Below are 26,036 nucleotides of genomic sequence, written 5' to 3' on the forward strand. Positions count from 1 at the left end.
AAATAAACGATGAATGAAAATGCACTAGACCGTAGAATTTGTTCATCACTTGTTACCGCTGTAAAGGATTTGTGGTTGACCTTGATTGAACATGCGTATCATGCCATAATTATGTATATTGCATAACTGGGTGGATGGAAAACGTCCACGCGGCGACAGATGAGTGTTCATTGTAAATAAGGCTTACACGCGCTTGCATTTTAGTTGCTGTGTCAATTAACACAGCATGTGGACTATGTTTTTGTCTATACTACTGATGTACCTGGTACATAAATCAGCCACTTCGGGTAAGTTAAGATTATATTCATTCAAGATCCACCCTTATTTAAAAAATATTTATTATATTAAATATAATTTATACAATTCAAATGTTTACTTTTTCCTTATATATTTCAAATCAGATTTAATGTGCTGACGGCTACAACTAAAAGTAGGTTTAATGGATGAACCTTTACAAACTCGGTTTACTTTGTGAATAAGAATGCTTAGTGAACCATACTTTATTTCTATTTGCATCAGTAAATTTGCCTCAAAAGATGAGAAGGCGTGCTTTTTAATGAATAAATCTAGTCTGTTCTTTTATCCGTTGTTACTGTTAACAAATCCTTTTCTGCAAATATGTTTTCAGAAATACGAGTATGTGTGTATATTTATTCCATTGATTTTTTTTCGGCAAATCTAGCTTTCCTTTATTTTTGTATAACGAACAATTCATTCAGCTCTGATTCGCTGCCTATCGACATCGAAAAATGTAAAGACAAAGCTGATTTTTTCATTGTCCATTATAATATAATTTTTCCATATTGCATGTACATTTTCAAAAATACATGTCGGATATTTTAAATTCATACAACTTAGAATATGAAAATCGGAATATGTAATGGAATTGCATAACTTCTTAGGCGTAAAGAATAAAACCGATCCTCAAAATAGCTGAAGCATCTCTAATGAGTTTCAGCACATTTGCATAGCATACTGCTGATCAAATTTGAAATTTACTACAGACACTATAGTGAAATATTTTGTGGAGCTAAATTTTAATATTCTAGAATTCATGCAGTAACAGTTTATGTTTTCCATGATGGACAATTTTGTTTAATGCTCTTGTCAAACTATTCTAAATCCAAATCGCCAAATGGGTTGTTTTAAAAAGATCTCTACTTACTTATGAAGTAAAACGCAACTAAAAGACTGGGATATGATTATTATCTACTTGTAACTTGTTGCTTTTAAAATAATCGGATTCTAGTATCGGTATTTCAAAAATGTTAATCATTTTTATTCAGAACATGCACTTCTTCTGTAATTGATTCTGCCTAAAACGATTATATGCATACATAATTATCTAAGAAAATATATTACCTTTCTCATATTCTTTTATCGAAATATTTCGATATTTACCAGTATCTTTGTCTACAATAACACTACCAATGTATCATGTGATTTATTGTCAAAAACATTTAATCAATGACTGTTTAATATCTAACTTTACAATTGCTGATAATTATATAAGAATAGGCGATGAGGAATCTTCTTGAGCATTCTGATATGATCAAAGTCAGTTGGGTGTGATTAAATCTATCATAAAGCCCAAAGGGCTTTATTGACCTGATCAAACCGACATTAGAATGAAGAATCATTTATTAAATAAACTTAGAATAAACAGGTATATAAACAATAAAAATATTACTGTAAAATTATATAATATTTAAAACAACAATTCGTAAACAAAATTAACATAATTACTAAAAAGATGACGAGCAAAAGTGGTCTTGGCAAAAAAGAGGAAGAGTTGTGTTCTCCCAGCAAGCTGTTTTCTGTGTGTGTTTCATTTCAAATTTAAAAACATTGCATAAAAAAATACATGTATTGATTTGTTAATTTTGTAAAATTGATTTTACATGAGTTAAACTAACAAACATCATACTTTTTTTTATTTATAAGTGCTTATATTTTACTCATAAAGAACAATGAGTAAAGGATAGTTAAGTCTTTTAAATACCCCCCCCCCCCAAAAAAAAAAACACCAAAAACAAAAAACAAAAAAAACAACCAGATAACTGTAGATATGAAATTTAAAAAGCATGACGAGGTCCAATTATATTTCTTATGATCTTATGATCATTACATTTATAAGATATTTTACAAACGAACTGATGAATAACTCCCGAAAAACAAACTGAAGATATTATCTGAACAAAAAAATATTTTGGCAGAATTGTTTTAATCTTATACCGATTCCTCTGGTCCCTGAGAAATAAAATGTGGAAACGTATGCATGTTATTGTATTATGATTTCAGTTACTTTTAGAGTTAAATCATTAAACGATTTTGGCAACGGGAACTTGATTGTCTTTATTTTGTTCATTTACAAATTAAAAACTGCAAATTCCTCATTTACTGATCACAAAGGAAGTATTTTTATGTTTATCAACCAACAAAACTCAACACTCTTTATATTCTGAAGACCGATTATAAGCGAGAACTTTTCTATAATGTAGAAATCATATCGCTTCCGTTATTTACACTCCAGGCCCTCCTAACATCCGTCACTTCTTCCTCTGTGACTAAATATCCGGTTGAATTACGGCTCACCCGTTACTGTTCATTCATAAGATTTGTCAATACACTCGTATCTTATATGCACAGTAGGAAATCACTTAATATGGCTTATCATACTTTGTAAACAGTTGTGCACAATTAATTTGATGAGACATATGACAACGAATGTTTTTAATATCAGTAAAACTGGATTTTGCAAATTTTTATAAATTTGTAAACATTTTTAAAATACCATTTTCTAATATTTCTTATATGCAAGATCAATAGACACAGCCTATTAATAGTAATACTGCCGATAGTGTTTGAAGATAGTTAATATCTTTCATACCGCTAATGGATGTTATATAATTGTCTCCGAACACTGGTCATGAAGATCCTGTTGCAAATTCTATTAAATTATACAGTGTAAAATTAATTTTCAATTAAGGAATACGTTTACTAATAATGAAGAAAATTCCATTGATGATAATGAAAAACCATCTATTGTGCGTTTTAGACCTTTTAATGTTGTGCTATTTTTCACTTTCAAAAAAGTAGGACAATGACCTACTTTTTGAGTTAATTGCCATTGAATAATTTTGAAAAAATCCCTTAAAGTTTTAACTATGATCGAGATTTTCTTAATTGTGAAACTAATACAAATTACTTCAGTTTTTAAAAATTTAGATACAGTTTTTAGATGGCAGTGACACTAAAAAGATACAAAGCATTAAGTTTTTATTGACAATTATTATAAATGTTCCAGTCCAAATTACCAAAGCTTTCAATACCTATCCATTTTTGATTCAACTTAACAATAAATTGAATGATGATACATGTAATACTTAAACACTTATAGTATTAAACTAATCATATTGATTTTATTCTGCTGCCATAAAATTTATACGAGGTAAATGATCAAATGAAGATGGGGAAATACGATAGCGAAAATTCCCATTTAGATTAGCCGTAAGTTGCAGTTTCAAATTTCTTTTTTTTCAATTAAATATATTAAATTTTGTAGTGTTAAAACACAAGTATACATAAAGACAAATTCTAACAATCATACATGTATTCAGTTATAAAGTTTTAACAAATGGTAAGAAAAAAACCCCTAAGGTTTTGGTGGTATCGAACCCACAATCTAAAAATCCTAGTTTAGGTTACCTTATGTCTGGTGCTCTAACCACTGATCCATTTCAGACATAACAAAAGACTCTGTTTAAATGCTGAATGCATTTTTTAGTATTATTAATGTTGATATACAAAATGACACTCTTAAAGTATAATGGGTCATCTCTCCACGTTTTTGTTGATTAAAATACCTTTTATTTTTATTAAACTTTATTTAGACTGACAAAAAAATGGAGCTCACACACACTATATATTAATGAAAACGTATTGAGGTTCTAAAATATAACACTATTTGAAGGTTTTGACACGCATACGCTAGTTTAAATTGACACATTCGAAGCATTTAACATAATTAAGGGTTACAAATCGACGTTACATTTAATATGCATTGTTTTAATAAGTTTAAAAAGAAAATATCAGATGTGTTGATACAGTATAACTCGGATATAGCGAAGTCTTATTGACGAAAGGATTTACTTCGTTATATCCGGAATTCGTTATATCCGTATAACGAATTCGTAATAAAAACTATAGCAAATTCACTACATACATGTTTTCTTTTACTAGACTACATTTTTTGCTGATTTGGGCTAAAAATGAAATTTCATTCTGGTAATACCAATAACAATCGGTTCATGAATTGAAGATTTTATGTGAAAATAAATTAATCCAAACTATCATATCAAATATTAGAGCAGACTTTTTAGATCGTTAAGAAATTTGTTATAAAAGTGTTGAATTCCTCTACGGGACTCAAAATCAGTTCGCTATATCCTATCCGTAAACTCATTATATCTGAATTCGTTATAATCGTGATATTTTTCAAGATTTGTTAAGAATTTGTTCGTAGGGACTAAACGAGTTTTACTGTATTTGCATTGTACAGTATCTGATCTGTCCTTATATAGGCATTTTACACACCTTATTCACGTACCCAACTTCTTTGGAATGTGGTGTCTTTTTTTTCGTTTTACAGTATTTTTCAATAATTTTTAGTGTGTGCAATACGTTTAATATCTTAAAGGGAAAAAAAAACAACAGAAAAAAATGCAAAATTATGTTGATTAACGAAAAAATCTTAACTTTTAATATTACAGTTAAAATAAAATAAAAATATTTCGGTGAAAAACAAATTGGAAAAATTTAGTCCGAATTTCGTGTTTCGTTAAAAGCCTAATTTTGTTGGAGTCAATTTCCATAATAAAGTAAAAATATAGAATGTTATTTTAATGATAATTTAATTCATTATTACTTGTTTTTAGAACAAATTTTGTCCACAACATTGAACTTAATAAAAATCTGATATTGAGAGCTCAAACCCTCAATAAACAACGTCCTAAATGCTACTGGACCGGTCTGCATCTATTACAAGATGTCACGGATTGTCGGAGATTTGAGATCTAGTGCAAGTTATAGATAAATTTAAACGAGATGACATAGAGCTAAAGTTGAAACGAAATGGATTACTTTCATTTGCTTATACCTTTTTTCAATTGATAACACAAATGATTTGAATAAGAAGACTCGTTGACAAAATCTTTGCACTTTTGCTGGGTTGATTGAACATCGTCTTTATTTTTTATAATTATAAATTGTATTTTGAATGTGAAGGTTAAATTTTAGAATGCAAAACATTTTATCCATTTTGCAGTCATTTTTAGCTTACCCAATTCGAAAGTTCAAGTGAGCTTTTCTTATCACTTGTTGTTCGTCGTCCGTCTGTCCGTCCGTCTGTCTGTCTGACTATCAGGCCTCCTGCCTGTCTGTAAATTTTTCACGTTTGTTACATCCCCCCACTAAAATTTGTTGGATTACAATCATTCAAGATAATGTGTACTTTCTAAATTGTAAAAATCGTTACCCCCGGACCAATAACGGGTCCCCAAGAGACGTCCAAATCTTAAAAAAATGTCTTTTAAACATTCTTCCCAAAGCCTACAATTCCACAGTTTGTGAGATTTCTATGCAAGAAACCTAAGATATACTACATATTCTAAATTGTTAAAGTAGTGACCCCCAGGAAAATACTGGGGCGTCAAGACAGGTTTAAAATTCAAAAATATAATAAGAAACTGTTTATTTTATAATAGTACTACGATTTGTTTGATTACTATGCAAACATTTCAAGTAAGTACAGATTCTCAGTTTTTTAAAACTTGACCATCGGACCATTACTAGGGCTAAAAATGGGTTCAACGTCCAACATAGAAGTACATAGGAAAAATGTTTAATAATATTCTCAAGAAATATAATGCACTGTAAAGTTACTTTAAAACGTAGGTACCTCATTACTTTATATACTCATAGAGTTCCATCTAGTTTCTTAGGAGAGTGAGTTGGCCTATGGGCCTCCTGTTCCATTTAAGATTTATCATAATAGTTTTATTTTATGTGTTTGTAAGGTGTAAGCAACGAAGGCTCAAAAGGTTCTCTCGTCATTGGTATTTTACATAATAGTTTGATATTCATGAACACTGTTAAAATTTTAATCATTCCTTAGGTTGAATAATGTCCAATAAACTTGTTTGGGAATGCCTCCTCTATCAATCAGGTCTTGATACACAGTAAAAAAAATACTAGTAGTCTAGCTACAGGAATATACACATACAAACCGAATGATAATCTTGAAACTTGTGTGAGTTATACGAATAATTCCGAATGGGAAAATAATGTCAGATTTTCTCTTCATATATTTTTTGACCGTGTCAATTCTTTGAGTGTAAACAGGGAAGGTTTAAAATAGAAAATCTTAAAAATTCTGCTGTATTTTGGTGTTGCTTATTTTTTTAATTAAAACGTATGTGTTTTAACAAGAAAATCAACAACTAAAATGAAGGAAACGGTAACACAGGACTGATTTAGTCATAAGAATTATAATTCATCGAACCCGAGTACATTCATTTTATAAAAATATGAGACTCCATTGTATAACGAATTGTCAAGTGCGTCAACAGCGTAGAAGGTGGTTTCCAATAAGTTCTCAAGTTCACTAAATGGTCTAAACGGTTTTATTGCATTTTGCAAAGGACAAAGAACAATCATTAAACGTCTGCAAATTTACAGTTTTGGAAGTTGGTTTGCATATGTACACATGAACAAACGTTTTTCACGTACCTCATACGATATTCTATATTCGAAAAAATAATTAGAACCTAACTTTAAAATCAAGAAAATTCTATTTGAGTAGTCTTTTAAGTATAATTCCTGAATTGTCTTTATTATCTTATTTACCCCCAGCTCGATACTCTTTTTCTGTTGTTAGTCATCAACTGTAAACAAACTGAAAAAGGTCTAGAGTACAGAGGAACCATATCCTTAACTATTTCCGGAAAAACTTGCCAGAGATGGGACAGCCAGACACCACATGCTCATAACTATGACAAAGATTTTCCAGGAAACGCAAGTGTGCACGAAAATTATTGTAGAAACCCTAGAGCTTCAGATGATACAGTCCCTTGGTGTTATACAACCGATAAAAACATACGGTGGCAGATTTGTGGTGTCCCTTACTGTGGTAATAAAATCATATTTGGTACCTAATTTTAGCAATTTTATGATAACTTTAAAAAACCAAAGAAAAATAATGAATTAAAAAACTTATTATAGTATATTTACATGTACATCTACCGAGTATGTTTTCCTCTATTTTTTATGGAAACTTACAGTTTATTCATAACTCTATAGAAACAGCCAGACTGAAATCTACACATCCCGTGAATCAATTGGTCGAAACCTACAGCGACCTCAGAAAAATCTTGTCAGACTCAAATTCCCATTGGCGACGATTTTGCTGTTTCTTTTAGCTAACACACTTATATACATAAACATTAATTTTGTGTATTTTACTTATTTTTAACAATCAATTTATTAATGTGTTAAAAGTAGATGTAAGAAAGATGTAACGCGGGTTATGTATTTTTTTCTGCAATGTTGCCAACTTCATATCCTGTATGAATCACTGAAGAAAGCATTTTATTGTTTAAATAGTTACATTTGATTTCATCCAGTCATATGAAAAGGTCCGTCGTGTATTAGAAAGTTACACGCATATGTAGGCAGAGAAAAGATCTTACAAGTATTGGTCGAAAATATGAATATCAAGTTAAATATGCATTTGTAGATAGAGTCCTCGAAATTTACTACATTCAATTACATGTATCAAGAATATCCATACAAAATCATCAATTTTTTTAATCAGCACATTGTAAAACTGATGGTGGACAAAATTTATAATTACGCATGCGTTTTGGAATGTCCGTAACTACTAGAAATAAAAATTTAGCCTATTAAGTATTTTATATATGAAAAATGTAATATATTAGCATACTTTTTTCTAGCTGATCAAGACTTCATAGTATAACAGTATATATTTTTAAACGATTTGGAGTTGTAATGTGTGCAAGTTCAACTATCATTATAATAATATTAATAATTTTGTCTTGAGAGACCAGTATCTCTGCAATTATTAGTATTTATAAAACATTTCCAGAAAAGCAATTTTGACATATATTTTCATAATATGCAAAGTAAAAAAAGAGTTGAATAACATTTTATAGAAGTGGACTTTTCTAAATGTAAACTGACCAGTGAGGGCTTAGACTACAGAGGCAACGTTTCAAGAACAGCCTCAGGTAGAACGTGTCAGCGCTGGGACAGTCAATACCCTTGGACCCACACCTACACTGATTTGTATGGAGGCAACAGTGTGCACGAAAACTACTGTAGAAATCCGAAGGCTGGACAGGATCCGACCCCTTGGTGTTACACAACAGACAAAGATGTCCGATGGGAGCTCTGTGATATTCCAGTTTGTGGTATTTTATTTTTCATTTAATGCTTGTTAATTAAGATAGTGTTGCAATTCCTGTGCTAATTTTCACGAATCAAACTTACAGAGTTCGATTCAATTCTTTTTTTTAATTTATTGCTTGCAACGTTTATATAAAGCAGTGTAGAATTTTACCTGGAAAATTTGTATTAACCTTTACAAGAACATATATATGAATTTGAAATTGGTTACCCATACAAATGTGGCAGATTTCACTCTTTATAAAATGGGATTTCTTGTTTTTTGTGAAAAACTGCTTCCTTGAAACAAAATTGATTTAATCTTAGCGTTTTGGATAGATTAGTTGAGTGGTAATGCAGTTAATGTCCGACTTTTTTAAATTGAATTCGAATCCCGAAACAGTTGGGGTTTTGTTATACTTATTTTAATTGCATGAAAAGGTCATGTATATAGATAATTAGTATTTTGCATGCATGCTTATTTTTTTCAACGTGATATACTGTGTGAAGTCATCTTTGTAAACTTGAATTATATACATTTCTTTTTAACAAGGGATTTTGAAACAATGTACGCATCAACGTAAAAAATTGATTCATTTCCCTTCTTTATGAAATAAACGGATATGCCGATTTCAAAGATACATGTACATGCACATGTATAGGTTGTTAAAAGCAACAAAAAAAGCATTAAAAAAGTTAGAATCGATGATGAAGCAATATGTTTATGAAAATATATAAGGATACGTTTGTTCCACCTATTTATATAGATTTTGGGTTTATCTAGATACTATAGAAACATAGGATGTTTATTATTCGTACCCACACTGACTCGTACCTACACAGACTCGTAATTCTTTGATTTTGATACTTGAAACTTGCAGTTTTGAAGAGCCAGAATCAGGTTTATTATAAATATAAGGAGTATTGCTTACAATGTTTTTCTTTTAGTTTCTTTCTTTTAGTTTAACCGCTGACTTCGTTAAGATTTTTTTAATTAATTGCAACATTTATCTTTCATGCAGATAATAAAATTCATTCTGACGATACAGAAGATGGTCTCTTAAAAGTCATTTGTCAGATCTCTGTGTGCTTTTCGCTATTTTAGATATCTGTATTGTATTTTATTGCAATGTGATGGAAAATACCTAATAATGAAAATGTTTGGACTCTTGCATGTTTTTTTTAAATTTTACATTGTACAATGCATTCCAAATTCTCACGCTTTAATCTACTGCTGTTAAACATAAACCTAATGAATTAAAAAAATATTTTGTAATATATATCTTAGGTTTAGCTGAATTTTTTTTATCGAAAGATAGCTCGTCAAAATGTGGAAGTTTCAAAAACGGTCATAGTATCGTTTCTCTAATATGTAGGCTTTTAAAAGAAATAACAAATATCGTGGAAGCTAGTTCTCTACCACAATAATACATGGATAATTCACATAATTTAAGTCCCCATACTTACCTGATTCTTACATATGATTTTCTAAGGCGTACATTACATGAACTAGTTATTATTCCTTTAAATCTATGTATTATAAATAGCTTATTTCTGCTTTCAGAATGTAGAGATACCCAAAAAGGAGAGGCATACATTGGGAAAACATCTCAAACAGTCGATGGACGCCAGTGTGTGAGATGGGACAGCGTAGACGATTCACATCCGGATTATTCTAATGCTAAGTTTTTGACAGGAAGCAAAAGTACTCATGAAAATTATTGTAGGAATCCGGACAATGACAGAGCACCCTGGTGCTATACTTCAACGGTTGGTGGATCCTGGAATTATTGTAACATTCCCTTTTGTAAAATGAGTAAGTTAATTAATCTTAAAACATAATTATATTTCCTTTATTACTTTGTAAATCTGATATTCAAATTAGATTTTTTTTAAAATCTAACATACTAGCTAGTATTATATTACTGTTTGCACAATTTGTCTTACAGGTAGTGCAGAATGTCGAAGAAGTCCAAAGGGATTTGATTATTTTGGAACCGAGAATAGAACTGTCGATAATATAGATTGCCAACGCTGGGATACAGTAAAACCACATCAACATAGTTTCTCGAAAGGATTTATGGGACTCTCTGCCTCAGAACATGAAAACTACTGTAGGAATCCTGATGACGATAAAATGCCCTGGTGCTACACCGTTAATAGCACAATAAGGTTTCAGTACTGCAACATTTCAAATTGTCCGGAACGTAAGTGGATTTATTAGATAATCTGAACATCTTAACATCTAATTGCCCGTCCATTCCCTGTGTGTTTTTCTCTCAACACTTACCTAGAATTTTTATTAAGTTCAAGTAATTCAACTACATGTACAATTATTAAGTGTTGCTGAACAGTCTAAAGTTCATGATCACGCTCAAAGTATAATTATGTTATTTACCATTTATCATAAAAGTAACTTGCATGAATATGGTAACATTTAATTATTCCTCATACTTATAAGTAATAAAATGAAAACATTAACATCAATTAAAAAGTAAGTACGATATATGCATGGAAATAATCAGTATTTTAAAATCGAAAAAGAATTTTTAAAATTATGAAATGATATAGGTGACTGTAAGATCACGGAAAATGGTATAAACTATAGAGGAAAACAGCGAACGACTCGAGGTGGGATTCAGTGTCAACGTTGGGACAGGACTTATCCCCACGTACCTAACCCATCAATCAGTTTTGCAGCATCATCACTCTCCGCGCAGGAAAACTATTGTAGAAACCCGGATAGTGAACCAGCCCCGTGGTGCTACACAATGAACCCCACTGTACGGTGGCAGATTTGTGATGTTCCGTTTTGTTTTAATGGCAAGTAAATTTACTCGATCTATTTTCAATGACACGTGCTCTCGAGTTGATGTATCAGCAAAAGCAATCAATTATTATTAGTATCCTAGTGTCAAAATGTAAAAGAAAACATCAATAAACACACAAAGAGCTAAAAAATAACAAAAAATTGCCAAAATTTTATTTTTATCTAATTTTTATAATCTTTAAAATCTACAAACAAACTTTTGTATATTTTTAGATTCCTACTCCTGTGTATTTTCCAAAGAAAACTGTTCATTTGAACAGCTAAATAATAACGCAATTAAGTGGGTTCTTAAGGCAGAAGAAGGGAGTAAGTATTTTTTGAAATATGTGTCCTTTTAACATTTTTTTCCATCATGTTCATGATTTGTGCATACCTATTTAAATAATTACATAAAAATAACCATATTTATTATTATCATTATTATTATCATCAGAATCACCCACTTAAAGGAGAGAGTCGAACATAACATTATAAAAATTATCGGGTACTTGTAGAAAAAACACGAGTTTTAACACTCGCAGAGGATTTGCCATCTGTACAGTCAGTAATACCTTCATTGAGATTACCCAAAATGCGATTCACAAAAACCGGGAGTTGTTTACAAATGAATTACCGCAGCCGTGGAATACGTCTGAATATAAGTACGGATAAACAAAACTTGACTAGTCTTTCTAGCAGCGATGAGTGGAAGCTCATTAAAGTTAACATTGACTACTCAAATGATACTTATCAGGTCAGAGAATTCAAATTTCACTTAAAATGAATAAATTATGCATGTTCAGCAACACCTTTCTTGTAATGCCTTATTGACAACAATGCTTTGAATTTAAGTTAGTTATAAGTCTCATTATCTTTACAAATATTAAGCAAATCGATATAGAATAGTTGAAATGATGACACTCTTATTGCAACTGAAGCGTATAAAACAACGCATTAATGTAAATGAGTGTTGAGCAATTTATATAACTCTAATTAGATATTTACGTTTTCTTCTGTTCTTTAGATAATTATGACACCAACTCCAATCACTTCATCAGTGAACTTTGCCATAAAGGATGTATATATTAGTAATACACCATGTGAAGGTAAAACTAATTTTTCAGTTAAATGTTTTTATTATACCTCTGTGATTATTTCCTATGTAAATTAACAATGAATAAATTATGCTATTCTATCTAACCGTGAAATAGTTTCCGTGCTGTCTACCCATGGTGAATAGTCATCGAAACTATTCACCGGCGGCATTCGATTTCCCTCCTTTTAAAACTCGGAACACCTCTTTACTTACATAACCCGATCGCTACATTCAATTCAAAGTCTGATAACTCTAATTTGTTTATAATCAAGAAATTCTGCATCGCCGACGAAAAACGTTTTATTCGGTAATATAAAATACCTATTTACTTGCTATGAGGACGATAGCAAATTTATTGCCCCCCCCCCCCCCCCGCCCCCAATGCTGCAACTATTTAACGAGGCGGCCCAATAAACTTGTCATCGCCCTCATAGCCATTAAATGGGTTTATTATAATATCTACTAATACATGTAAGTAGTCAAACAGTTATGTCCAAAAACTTAGTATATTGGCTTTATTCTTTTTCTGGTTTAAAGATTGCTTTGCTTGCTTGAATGATGGATCTTGCATTGAGAATGGAAAATTTTGTGATATGAGTATGGACTGTCTCGATAACAGTGACGAAAAGAACTGTGGTAAGTACATTTAAATAGTAATCATGCAAATTGAAAAAAAATTAATTAAGATCTTGATATTATTATATTTAATTTAAGTACTGGAGTGCTATACTGAAAACAAATATGAAGGGTTTAGAAAGAAAACTAAGTTTCTTCACCAATGCGCTGATGCCGGCAAGTGTAAATTTGACTCCCAAAGCAAAGGAAAACCAGGTTGCTCCATTAATTCTGAAAAGCAATGGGAAGAATGCAGCATTCCAAAATGTAGTAAGACTTTTTTTTAGAACTTATTGTTCAGATAGTCATATGAATTTTTCTATAATGAAAGAATAACACATTTATAACAATAAATTAAAGAGTCTCCCGAAAATTATTTGCACGGAGAAAAAGACACACTAAACATTTTTATTTAACAGCGATTGAAGAACAAGTTATACAATATTAATACCTGTATTGATAAACTTATATAAGAAGAATCCTGTGCAACAATTGAAAGTAAAAACCTTTTATTCAATCCTATTATTTTACTTTTCACAGAATCAGAAACTTTAAATTGCAATTTTAAAAGCGATATGTGCAATTGGAAAGTTGCAGAACGTGGAGTAAAATGGAATCGGCACACATCTGAAATAAATGGTATTTATATTAAAGATCTGTCATTATATTTACATTTGTTAAATAAATTCACTTGAATGTACACCAACGCTCATTGTTAGGCCGGTGTAATGAAGAATAATGACACCCGTAAAATAATGACTTTGCTGAAGAATAATTGCATTTTTCTGAAGAAAAAATACCCAGGGGTTATTTTTCTTTATGTTAAACATGAAGAAAAATGACCCACGCAGAAAAATGACCCCCGCTGTAAACAAGAATAGAAATTGGTTACCCCGTATCCAAGATACGATTTTTAATTTACTTGAATTTTCACTCTGTTCAGCTGATTTTGAAGTTATTAACACCGAACTTGTATATAAATCGCTGTATATAGTTTTTCTTATCCGTAGCAAGCACACACAAAACACTCTTACATTGCCACTAATTGATTGTTAGCAGTTACGTCACTTCTCTCGTCGACATATGGCGGGAAATGACGCAAATACTAGTAAAGACAAACATACACAATGAGGATTTTATGTGATAATTGACGAACAGCAATCATGATCGAAAGAATAATTGTTGTAATAATATAAGCTATATTCATTTGTGAATGAATTGTCAATCGTGTATATATATTTTTATGGAAAAAGACTAAGGGGGCAGGTAACGTAGGAATATGAATACTTCTTGTTTACATTTCTTGGGGAAAGTGATTTTTAAAAATCATTTTACGTTTGTTTTGTTTTCCTCTACGTAATACATGAACATCGATATTCTAAACATTTGTTGTAATGTTGTACTTGTTATCACGAATAGAGTTATTCTTTTAGAGCAAAGATGTGAAGAGTACCTGGCTATAGTAAATCTTACTAGATAATAAACACTTATCGATTATTGCCTGACGTCATGACGGCATATCTAAGGTTTGAAAGTTGCATTTTCGAAACATTGCAGGCAATGGGAGCAAGCAATATCAAGATTTTTCATAAAAAGATAAACCAATGCATTTTAAAATGTGTCAACATTTACATTTACAATTGATGAAAATGTTATATAGGATGTATATGCAACAGTGAGCAAGAGTTTTCAAGTAAACGGGCTGTTGACCATGCACGCGTGTACATGGTGTAATCCTGATTTAAAAATAGATCGCCATATTTGAACGGTGCGAGGCTGGGATGTCAACGGAACAAGTTGTTAAACATTGCTTATTACGGTGCATGTACAATGCAAGTAATAATTGATGTTGGATTATCATTACTGACAACGAATCATAATTTTGAATTCAAACAAATATGTATTCATGTAGCTTGAATATCTACTGGAGGAACAAATTGCGGGGTTTGACCCGATTTTTTATCAATTGGGGGAGTTCATTCATCTTGAAAAGGGTGGAACTCACGTGTCGCACTAAATGTACTTTAAACAATTGCAACTAAAGTATGTATTTATGTTAATTTGATACATTTCTTCTGAAAAACTCGATCCAAAGTTTGATATATGTAGTTCTTACAAAACAAATGTCAAAAAATCAGTTAATCCCCTCCAAATGGATCTATGCCAGTGGATGAGTTCATTCAAACCATCGGAGATCTCAGCTGCTGCGTGAATGGTAAAGCAGGGCTTCGCGCCATAATATGTCTCATCCATAATTTTTGCTCGCCGAATAGTTAACTAGTTCAAATAGGGATCATAAGAATACTCCAGAGCACACCATGTATGTGTACATATCACAGGCACGCAGCATCGGGGGCTACCTCTCCCACTTTTTTCGCAGCAGACATGCACTTTTCTTAACTTGACTTATTAAGAAAATGGAAATGTCATGGGTGCCCCCTACCCTCCACTTTTGTCGGAGCATGTAATATATGATACTGAAAATAAGGGATTAAAATTGAATTGAATTGAAGTTACAATGAAACTACCCACCCCCTCCAACCCCGCCCCCTCACCACGGAGAAGGATTTTTCTTCTTGATTTTGAGAATCCCCCTGTTTTTTAATTGCTTGTCAAGTTTTTTTAAATGAAGATGATACGTGTTTGAATATCCTTTCCTATTTCCTTAATAGTTCACAATATAACAATAACAATTTTAAATTTGATTGTTTTATCTTCCGCTTTCAAGCTTGCATGCAAGTATTTGAATGATACACAAAAGTACATTTCAAAATAAAATGAAATTATTTAATTTCAAGTTATGTACATGCACTAGATCAAAGAAAAAGGCTGAAATTTCTTCTTAAATAATAAATGTTCCTTTTATGAATTTATGACCAGCAGGCTATCTTTTTAAAAATGAATTTTAATTTTAGCTCATCGATGCATTCATGCTTCCATTAAATAATTTTGTTTAGTCAGGCAAGCTTTTTGGAAAGCTATTACTTGTAATAAGAAGAGATTGTTTCTAAAAGCGTTGATAAGGGGTTTGGGATCATATAAGGGGTTTATATCCCCTTGATTTTGATCACACGATCTTTACTGTATCCAAAGGTGTCAATGCTCATACCAGCTAGTGATGCATTTATTATATTGATAATAATTAAAGCATGCCGATGATAAAGTAAAATATATTTTCTGTTCGAGTACTCTCAGTACTTCAACGATTTTCCATATTGGCCGTTAATTTCTACTGGCTAGTGGCTGCTGTCAGTGCCTGCTAAATTCAGCTTGGTTATAACGCATAACAGTGGAGTAGACTTTTCATAATTTTGGTTTCATCATTAATTCTGGGTGGTGCAATTGCATACCCAGCAGTTTGTAGTAGGGGAAAATCGTCAATGCAAGTATAATTCATAAACAATATCGAGTCTACTCTTTCATCGCTAATAAACAGAATTTTGTTTTATAGTGTCTTGTATCTCGAAATAATTTTAATTTGTTGTCACTCATAATAATGAGATACATATGCGAAAGTGCGAAGATACGCCTTCGCAACTTTGTACTCTGGCCTTCGCATCTTCGCGCTGTTGCCTTCGCATTTTTATGATTGCGGAGTTCTCTATCGTTTAAAAGGTTCCGATGCATATTTTGAAAACTTTATTTTATAATATTAATAAAATTAAATTATCCAGGGGGAATGGGGTCCTGACCTCTCCCCTTGTACTGCGTGAAATTATTGATATTGAATTTTCCGGGGGCGGGCCCCTTCTCCCCCTCTAGGTTCATGCATGAGCAAGGATCGAGTGTCGTATAATGAAATTAGAATGTTACTGTGTTTGATTCACGGTAAACAGACGGCTGGTAAGTGACAGGAGTCTTGAAGTGCATATTCCATATTATGGCAGACATTACATTTTGTGTGGAGTATATAATGATTAGGCATAGCCAGCAATGGTAAACATATATGTCACATGTACACATTGCGCATGCGTACCAATAATATGACGGATTAATCGGAAAACCTTGGCAAGTACGGTGCCTCCATCAAGTTCTATGTAATCGACCGAGACTTGCTGAATGCAATCAAAAAAGGCGAAGATGCGAAGTTTGCGAAGGCGAAGAATCGATAGTAATATCCTAGTGGGTTATCTTGGTTGGAACTCTCAAGGCAAACCGATCAGGTACTATCCAGATTGGAAAAATAAATTATGAAAATGGTATTTGCGCAGGTAAATTACGTTTGATAGATAAAATATGTATTCGTTATGACATTTGTATTATTACCAATTATTATCGATGCTAATAGGGATAGATGGTCAGGGCTATTTTTAGACTTAACAATCCCCTAATTAATTAAGAGTTCTGTACATCCAAATATTAAAACCCAAACATTAGGATATTTCCTTTTCAAGGGGGTATGGGACATCTTTTGATATTAATTTGGTTTAAAGTACATTATAATTGAAATACTTTCATCGGTTTAGAATTTTCAAACTTTATAAAAATTTTAACCCAAAAATAGCGTTTGAAAATATTTGGAGAGGTAAAAAATGTAAAATCCCCAAGGGGTTTCAAACTCATGACTTACAGGTTCGTAGTTAACCCTTTAACTCACTGCGCCAAGCAGTTAAGTGCCAAAATTGGGAAAGAAACTACTCATATAATTACACTTCATTTTTTTGTTGTTTATTTAGATAAACAATACGTCACAACATGGAGGTTTCCCATAGCACTTTAAGTAATAGTTTATGGCAAAAAACAATATTATTATATTATTATCATCTACGGATAATCTAATGAATAGTTGGATGACCATCTAGCGTTCTTAGCATGAGAAATGAAAATTCGAAAATCATGTTTTTATATTAACAATTAAAATGGTTTAAATGTTTAATATGCAGACAAAGACCCATGTAGCTTAACACAGTTTCAATGTGAAGATGGCAGTTGCATTCCTGTTGGTGACTTTTGTAATGGATTAACTAACTGTGCAAACCAAGAAGATGAATCGGCATGTAAATACAACAACAACACATCATGTTTAGAGTACAACAGTGGTTGTCCAAAACGTTGTCCTGCTCACTGTCAGTGCAATGGATTCATTTTTAAATGCAGTTCCCCAGAAAATGTAACAAAAGAAGTCAAGGTTCTTGACTTGAGCTCGAACTCTTTTAATGTGGAAAGCCTTGAAAATTTTGGCTTGCTCGTACACTTAAATCTTTCAAGTTGTCTTCTATCTAATTTATCAGGTTTTGCAATACGATTAAATTCGTCGCGCCTTCAAAATTTGGATCTGTCTTACAACAATATTCGTAATCTAGAATTGAAAGCATTTGATGGATTGCCAAACTTACTATACTTAAATATCTCAAACAATCAAATCACAAGTCTTCAAATGGGTTTCTTTCGAATGTTACTGTGTTTGATTCACGGTAAACAGACGGCTGGTAAGTGACAGGAGTCTTGAAGTGCATATTCCATATTATGGCAGACATTACATTTTGTGTGGAGTATATAATGATTAGGCATAGCCAGCAATGGTAAACATATATGTCACATGTACACATTGCGCATGCGTACCAATAATATGACGGATTAATCGGAAAACCTTGGCAAGTACGGTGCCTCCATCAAGTTCTATGTAATCGACCGAGACTTGCTGAATGCAATCAAAAAAGGCGAAGATGCGAAGTTTGCGAAGGCGAAGAATCGATAGTAATATCCTAGTGGCCCTATCGGACAACCATAGATACATGTAAATGTTATCGTTAAGATGACAACCATACCCTGATGCAATACGTCAGTATCTTGTTATAACGGAAGGACTTTATTTTCTTGATATATCCCTTCTTTCACTTTAAGTTTATTTGAATATGAATTATAATTTCTGTAAATTGCAGTAAAAATTGCAATATTGTAAAGACTGTTTCACAAATAATAAAAAAAAATATACTGAAAAACTTATTCTATAAGTGGGGACATTATTCTTCAGGGGTCACTTTTCTTCATGTGGAGTGTGCTTATTTTTATGAAAATGATACTTATTCTTCAGGCGAAAGGGTCATTTTTCTACGGAGAATAATGACTGGAGGTCATTTTTCTGCGTAGAATAATGACCTGGGGGTCATCATTTTACGTCGAAAAATGACCCCCGGTCATTATTCTCTGGGGGTCATTATTCTACGTTACACCGGCCTGACAACGCATGCCTAAACTCTGTTGTAAACAATTTTTACAAGAACCGACTTCAATTGAATAATCGATCTGATGAAATAGGCCCAAATAATAATCATTTTCTAACCAACATTTTCTTATTCCAATAAAACTTATTATCGAATCATCAGTTTATTTTCTTTACCTTTATTGCAGGCGAAGAAGTTATTACCGCGAAAATGTTAAATAGCAATGAGGAAAGAAGAGCTATTTTATATAGTGCACCACAGCTTGTATCAACTGACATTGGTTGTTTAACAATGTCTTACCTAGGAAAGGATGTCCACTTACAACTCTATATAACTCAAGGCACCGTATATACACCAAAAACAATGGTCTTTGAACGACGGGATATTGATTCCAAACTTTTTGCTACAACAAGCATTCAGACACCAACAAATACTCCGTATATGGTACTATTTATTTGCTGTGGAATAATTTTTGTTCGGGGGGGAGGGGGGGGGGGGGTGGGGTGTCAACGTTAGTGGGTACATGTAGCCAAACTTTTCTGAATTCGTAGGGAGGTAATTTCGTTGATAGTGAAATCATTATAATTTTCATATATGATAAACAAATAATTGTGTATAGCCTCGTGGGTATATAAATTCGTGGGCAAGGGTTACCCACAAAAGCAACGAAAAGCCATTGGTCCCCAACGAACAATGATGGTTCCACAATATTGCATTACCTTAAACCGAGGGTAGAGAGAAACTCTTACAGTATAAAGCTGATTTCCATTTCTACCATTAACACCACCATTTTGTAGGTTATCTTGGTTGGAACTCTCAAGGCAAACCGATCAGGTACTATCCAGATTGGAAAAATAAATTATGAAAATGGTATTTGCGCAGGTAAATTACGTTTGATAGATAAAATATGTATTCGTTATGACATTTGTATTATTACCAATTATTATCGATGCTAATAGGGATAGATGGTCAGGGCTATTTTTAGACTTAACAATCCCCTAATTAATTAAGAGTTCTGTACATCCAAATATTAAAACCCAAACATTAGGATATTTCCTTTTCAAGGGGGTATGGGACATCTTTTGATATTAATTTGGTTTAAAGTACATTATAATTGAAATACTTTCATCGGTTTAGAATTTTCAAACTTTATAAAATTTTTAACCCAAAAATAGCGTTTGAAAATATTTGGAGAGGTAAAACTCACTGCGCCAAGCAGTTAAGTGCCAAAATTGGGAAAGAAACTACTCATATAATTACACTTCATTTTTTTGTTGTTTATTTAGATAAACAATACGTCACAACATGGAGGTTTCCCATAGCACTTTAAGTAATAGTTTATGGCAAAAAACAATATTATTATATTATTATCATCTACGGATAATCTAATGAATAGTTGGATGACCATCTAGCGTTCTTAGCATGAGAAATGAAAATTCGAAAATCATGTTTTTATATTAACAATTAAAATGGTTTCAATGTTTAATATGCAGACAAAGACCCATGTAGCTTAACACAGTTTCAATGTGAAGATGGCAGTTGCATTCCTGTTGGTGACTTTTGTAATGGATTAACTAACTGTGCAAACCAAGAAGATGAATCGGCATGTAAATACAACAACAACACATCATGTTTCGAGTACAACAGTGGTTGTCCAAAACGTTGTCCTGCTCACTGTCAGTGCAATGGATTCATTTTTAAATGCAGTTCCCCAGAAAATGTAACAAAAGAAGTCAAGGTTCTTGACTTGAGCTCGAACTCTTTTAATGTGGAAAGCCTTGAAAATTTTGGCTTGCTCGTACACTTAAATCTTTCAAGTTGTCTTCTATCTAATTTATCAGGTTTTGCAATACGATTAAATTCGTCGAGCCTTCAAAATTTGGATCTGTCTTACAACAATATTCGTAATCTAGAATTGAAAGCATTTGATGGATTGCCAAACTTACTATACTTAAATATCTCAAACAATCAAATCACAAGTCTTCAAATGGGTTTCTTTCGGTTCACCCCAAAGTTGAGACATTTGATTATACAAAATAATAACATAACAGAAATTCCAGTTACGGAAAGTTACAATCGACTAAATTCAAGTCTTGAGTTGTTAGATTTACAGAACAACAAATTGATGACTATTCAACCCAGTTCGCTTTATTGGCTAAAGTCTGTATCAAAAATAGTTTTGCGCAACAACAATATCACAAATACCGACCTCTATTTTTCAATATCAATGAAAATGTTATATGAATTAGATCTAAGTTATAATTTTATTCAAAACATTACTGACTATATGTTCAATGGTTTAAGCAGTTTAAGATATCTTAACTTACAAAATAACCTAATTGCAATATTAGATGGATTTTCATTTTCAACACTAAACTCTTTGCGTACATTGAATCTTGCTTTTAATCAGATACATACCATAAATAGAATGGCATTTGAAAATCTAGTTTCGCTTACAAAATTAAATCTAACTGGTAACAAATTAAGAACAATAACTCCAATAAGATTTGTTCCCTTAGTAAAACTTGAGATTTTAGATTTGTCGGATAACGGTTTGCGAAACTTGGAGTACGGTGCCTTTAAAGGACTGGAGTCAGTAAAACATCTAAACATACACAGCAACAAACTAACCGTTTCCAGGACCATGTTCCAAGGCCTCTGTAATCTCGAATGGTTGCAAACAGATTCTTATATCATTTGTTGCGCCAAACCATTAACCGTTGATTCATCGAAGTGCATATCGCCAAAGGATAGTATTTCGTCTTGTGAACAATTGATAAATGTTGGATTTCTTGCGCAGATGATATGGTATATTGCTCTATTCTCTGTGGTTGGAAATGCATATGTTATATACTATCGTATTCAGGAAGGAATGAAAAGCAACGCTTCACATGGGATCTTTGTCCTGCATCTAAGTGTTTCAGATTTTTTAATGGGTGTGTATCTGTTCATCATAGCCATTGCCGATCTGGAGTATCGAAACGTCTATGGATTTAACGATGGTGAATGGAGATACAGCACAGCCTGTACCATAGCAGGATTGCTGGCTACAACATCTAGTGAAGCATCAGTGATTTTTATATGTCTCATAACCATTGAAAGATACATCGTTTTAAAGCATCCATTTTCTGCGGGATTTGTGAAAAAAAGACGAGTGATTCTTTCTATTTCATTCGTTGCTTGGTTGATTGCTATTTTGTTTTCCGTAATACCCGTATTAGTGTACCCCGACTTCTACAGCAGATCCACAGTGTGCATATCATTACCTTTAACACCAGAAAAAGTGTCTGGTTGGGAATATTCAACCTTTTTGTTCATCGGATTCAACATGTTTATTTTTATGGCTATTGTGATTGGGCAATTGCTGATCTTTATACAGGTCAAACGAATGGGAAAGAAAATAAATAACGACAATTCAAAACGGGAAATGGCAGTTTTGAAATCTCTGTCGTATGTTGTTCTGTCAGACACATTTTGCTGGATTCCCATTATAGTTATAGGTGAGAAGATGTCCTTCTTATTTTTAATAATTTGTTATTATTTCTTCCTTTCATTTTAGTTGCAATATTCTGCAGTTTGAGTCATTGTGACAGTGATTTTATAAGTTGGCATTGAATGAGACGCTGCTGAAATTGAACAAGTACCAAATTATTTAACTCATAATTTTAGGACTTCTAGCAAGCGGAGGAGTGAATATTTCGTCGGACGTGTATGCCTGGGTTATTGTTCTCGTTCTACCAATCAACTCAGCACTAAATCCATTCATATATACGTTCAGCATGATCTTCAGACAGGTATAAAAGTGTAAATAATTAAAAAGTGAGCAAACTTAGCATTGATATCATATTTTTTCTCTGGCTATATAAATGTTGCACACTCCGGTTGAACTTTTATCACCGTTCAAAGTTGTCAGTCTTCAGTCCGTCTATTTACTTTATATTTTGATATCTGAGTATAATTGGGTAAATGGTATTCAAGTGTGACCAAATCAAGGGTCAGGTGTTGGCGAGGAAAACAGTGAGATAAGAAACATGTAGGATGTTTTTATGTTAACATGTAATATCTTTTTATGGCCAAGATAGAAAATTTAGGTATGAAATATCAATAGAAGAAGAAAGTTCAGCGACTTGTTCCCCGGTCTGATAGTGTTATGCCAATCTAGCTGTTATTACTGCAGTAGTTATAAGAAGATCCTTTTAGAGAGTATAAGTTTTTGTATATCTATTCATAAAGTAAATAGATTTTTTTAATTAACAAAGTTTTTTAACCGAGATACAGTTTATTAAGTTAGCTGAGAAAACACCACAGAATACGGCAGAGTATTTATTGGCATTATTTAGCTCTAATCTTTTTTGTGTAAAATTGGCATTTTCTTGTGCATATTTAATAACGTTATTAGCAACCCATGCATATCTAGATTTGCGCAAATGCGCGAAAAAAGTAATCGAGAAAAAACAGCTTTGGGAATAATTCAACACAGCAAGTTTATGTACATAATTTTAAATAAGTAAGAAAGTAGTTTTATGACGGCAACATCTATAAATGATCCCTTCTGTGTTAATTTAGTCAGGATAAATATGTCAATAAAAAATGTAATCTAAAAGAATTACTGCGGGTCCTTTTTTAGTATTGTATTAATAATAATTTTGATTTTTCAATGTAAGGCCATTGTTGGCTATTGTTCCCTCACACGAGCACTGCTGTTCAATGTATATTTTATGATTTCAGAAAAAGAAGTCTCCGAGAAGTCCTAGTGTCACCTTGTCAGGAAGAGTAAATGGACAGCGACAGAGCAGCAAATAACAGACATTTGACTCAACAATTGGCAATATGTTTACCTTTATATGTTGAAAGTGTGCTACATATTTATAAAATTAAAACGCTTTGTGAAGATGAATTAAATCAATTATGAATTAATTTTTATAAAATCACAAATTATGTCAATGTTAATTTCCATTTCAATGAATAGCATCGTAAAAGGTATTTAGGAATACTATTGTATTGTATTGTTTATTGGTCAACAGCTGTACAGCTCATAGACATATGCAATTAATATACACATGTTTCAATACATATACTTGTCACTTGAAAAAAGGCAAGTTTATACATGAAGTTTTCTGATTACAAAAGCATTCTTAATGTATTTACCTTAATTGCACAAATCCTTTACATTTTGTGTTGACAATAATAGAATTTAGAGACAGAGGGTTTAATATGATAAAACTTCTTAAGGAATTTTTCTGTTAAGTTACAGTAATAGGGACATTTCAAAATAAAATTATAATTCATCTTCTATATCTAAAGTACAAAGAGGACATAAAACGTCTTTGTACTAGTTTAAATTCGATATAGAATCCAAATCATCAACATACATGTACAAACATGCACTTTAGACTTATTGCAAATTGTTCTGATTTTTTAAACTGCAAAACCAAATATGTATTTTTATCACAAGTTTGCTTATATTCGGTGGATATCACACATATCGCACTGACGTGTCGTTACAAAGGATTTTTAGGTGTTTTAATTGAGATAACGTCAGGAATTTTGCATTAAAATTCCTATAAAATAAAGATTTTCACATTAAAACCAGATTAAAACACGTGATAAAAAATCTCATAATTTGTTCTGGTAAATGATTTCTTTCAACTCGTTCAGTGTTTTCTCGCAAGGCCTGTGGCTAGAAGACTCGCAAATCGTTGGATATTATATACAGATATACATGTACGTATTTACTGGTTAGGTGGATGACAGCAAGTTTACTGTCCCCCAAGTCAGCAACTATGTACAAGATGAAGGCGATGGATTGGTTCCTCTCGATGGAGACAATAAACTAATTACTAATAATACTTAATTACTAATTACTAAGTCTCGCTACTGTCCATATAATCGGTAAATATGCATTTTATTAAACCGAAGACAACTTTTTTTGGCGACACACGGTTATAACAACTTAAAAGGCTATTTACACGATTGTTGTAGGAAAAACGTACAAAAACATTGTAGATACATGTACATGTTTTGCCGAGTACAATCGCAAATGTAAGCTGTCAGACCCCACTCTTTTACCCATTACTATAAAAAAATCAAAGACTTAAAAAACCAACAAAAAATAACAACAAATGAAAAGCTTTTAAAAAGATACCAAGATTTAGGGGTCCATATGGACAAATATTATTTTTCTTGATATCTCAAAAACGAGTGATGTTTTGTTAAGCCTTCAAGTTATTGAAGCAAAATTGTTCATCGTGACGTCTACACATGTAATATCTGTTTTATCCTTTCAAGAATCTTGAAAATTTGGTGTTGCATAACCATTAAACGAAAAATATTTTGTATATTATAATTATAGAGTAAAAGTTTTAATTCTAAACAACATGATATCTTCAAAACTATCATAGCGACTCCAATTAGGGTGATGCTCGGCTGGCCCCTAAAACTGATTGTCTTATTTATCTCTAGACCAAGACAATTTTGGTATAACTTGAAGAACCAAATTGATACATATTCAATATATATCGAGACTGTTTCAAAGATATTAAGATAAAAGGGTGAGTCTTTTAAAGTAGGGATGCAAAGGGTTCAAAGTTCTTTATTTAAAATGATAATTTAAAAACATTTTTGAATCAAATTTGTCTAAACGTTTTAGAACTGACTGGTGCTTCAAAATGACGATAATATATTTTGTTTTCTATAGCTATATATTAAAAATTTCATTAAGGGATCCACTTGTACATGGAGGTCCTTTGTTGTGATATCACTGATATGTATCGACAATTTGTTATTGAAAACTGGACGGATTCCCTGCTCGTTTTGCGCAAAAAGATCGCATCTAGTTATAGTATATAGTTTTGAAATTTAAAAAAAAAAGTATATGCATCTACTATCT

The 26,036-nt window shown here is 32.1% G+C and overlaps 1 protein-coding gene across 3 annotated transcripts; it reads left to right on the forward strand.

The window, feature by feature from the left end:
* On the forward strand, positions 1-24,382 carry LOC128167381 (uncharacterized). Of its 3 annotated transcripts, XM_052833077.1 has the most exons (17): positions 1-287; positions 6,938-7,189; positions 8,232-8,489; positions 10,028-10,279; positions 10,413-10,670; positions 11,035-11,286; positions 11,507-11,599; positions 11,788-12,026; positions 12,297-12,378; positions 12,906-13,004; positions 13,083-13,253; positions 13,524-13,622; positions 19,335-19,591; positions 19,945-20,029; positions 20,641-22,647; positions 22,817-22,941; positions 23,876-24,382. In XM_052833077.1, exons 1-17 carry the CDS (start codon positions 227-229, stop codon positions 23,948-23,950), a joined length of 4,665 nt encoding a protein of 1,554 aa, XP_052689037.1. In that variant the 5' UTR covers positions 1-226; the 3' UTR covers positions 23,951-24,382. The 3 variants fall into 3 exon arrangements, with proteins under 3 accessions (XP_052689037.1, XP_052689038.1, XP_052689039.1); XM_052833078.1 differs by lacking the exon at positions 12,906-13,004; XM_052833079.1 differs by lacking the exon at positions 6,938-7,189 and having other exon boundaries at positions 2-287.
* The last annotated feature ends 1,654 nt before the right edge of the window (positions 24,383-26,036 follow it).

This window comes from Crassostrea angulata, chromosome 10, assembly GCF_025612915.1.
Source record: "Crassostrea angulata isolate pt1a10 chromosome 10, ASM2561291v2, whole genome shotgun sequence".
Taxonomy (NCBI): Eukaryota; Metazoa; Mollusca; class Bivalvia; order Ostreida; family Ostreidae; genus Magallana; species Magallana angulata.

What these genes read in the sequence shown, in the direction of transcription:
- LOC128167381 (XM_052833077.1), top strand. Translation starts at nt 227, where the DNA reads ATGTGGACTATGTTTTTGTCTATACTACTGATGTACCTGGTACATAAA. An exon ending in ACATAAATCAGCCACTTCGG is followed by an intron (nt 288 to 6,937) that starts GTAAGTTAAGAT and finishes TTCTGTTGTTAG; the next exon opens with TCATCAACTGTAAACAAACT. An exon ending in ACTCAAATGATACTTATCAG is followed by an intron (nt 12,027 to 12,296) that starts GTCAGAGAATTC and finishes TCTGTTCTTTAG; the next exon opens with ATAATTATGACACCAACTCC.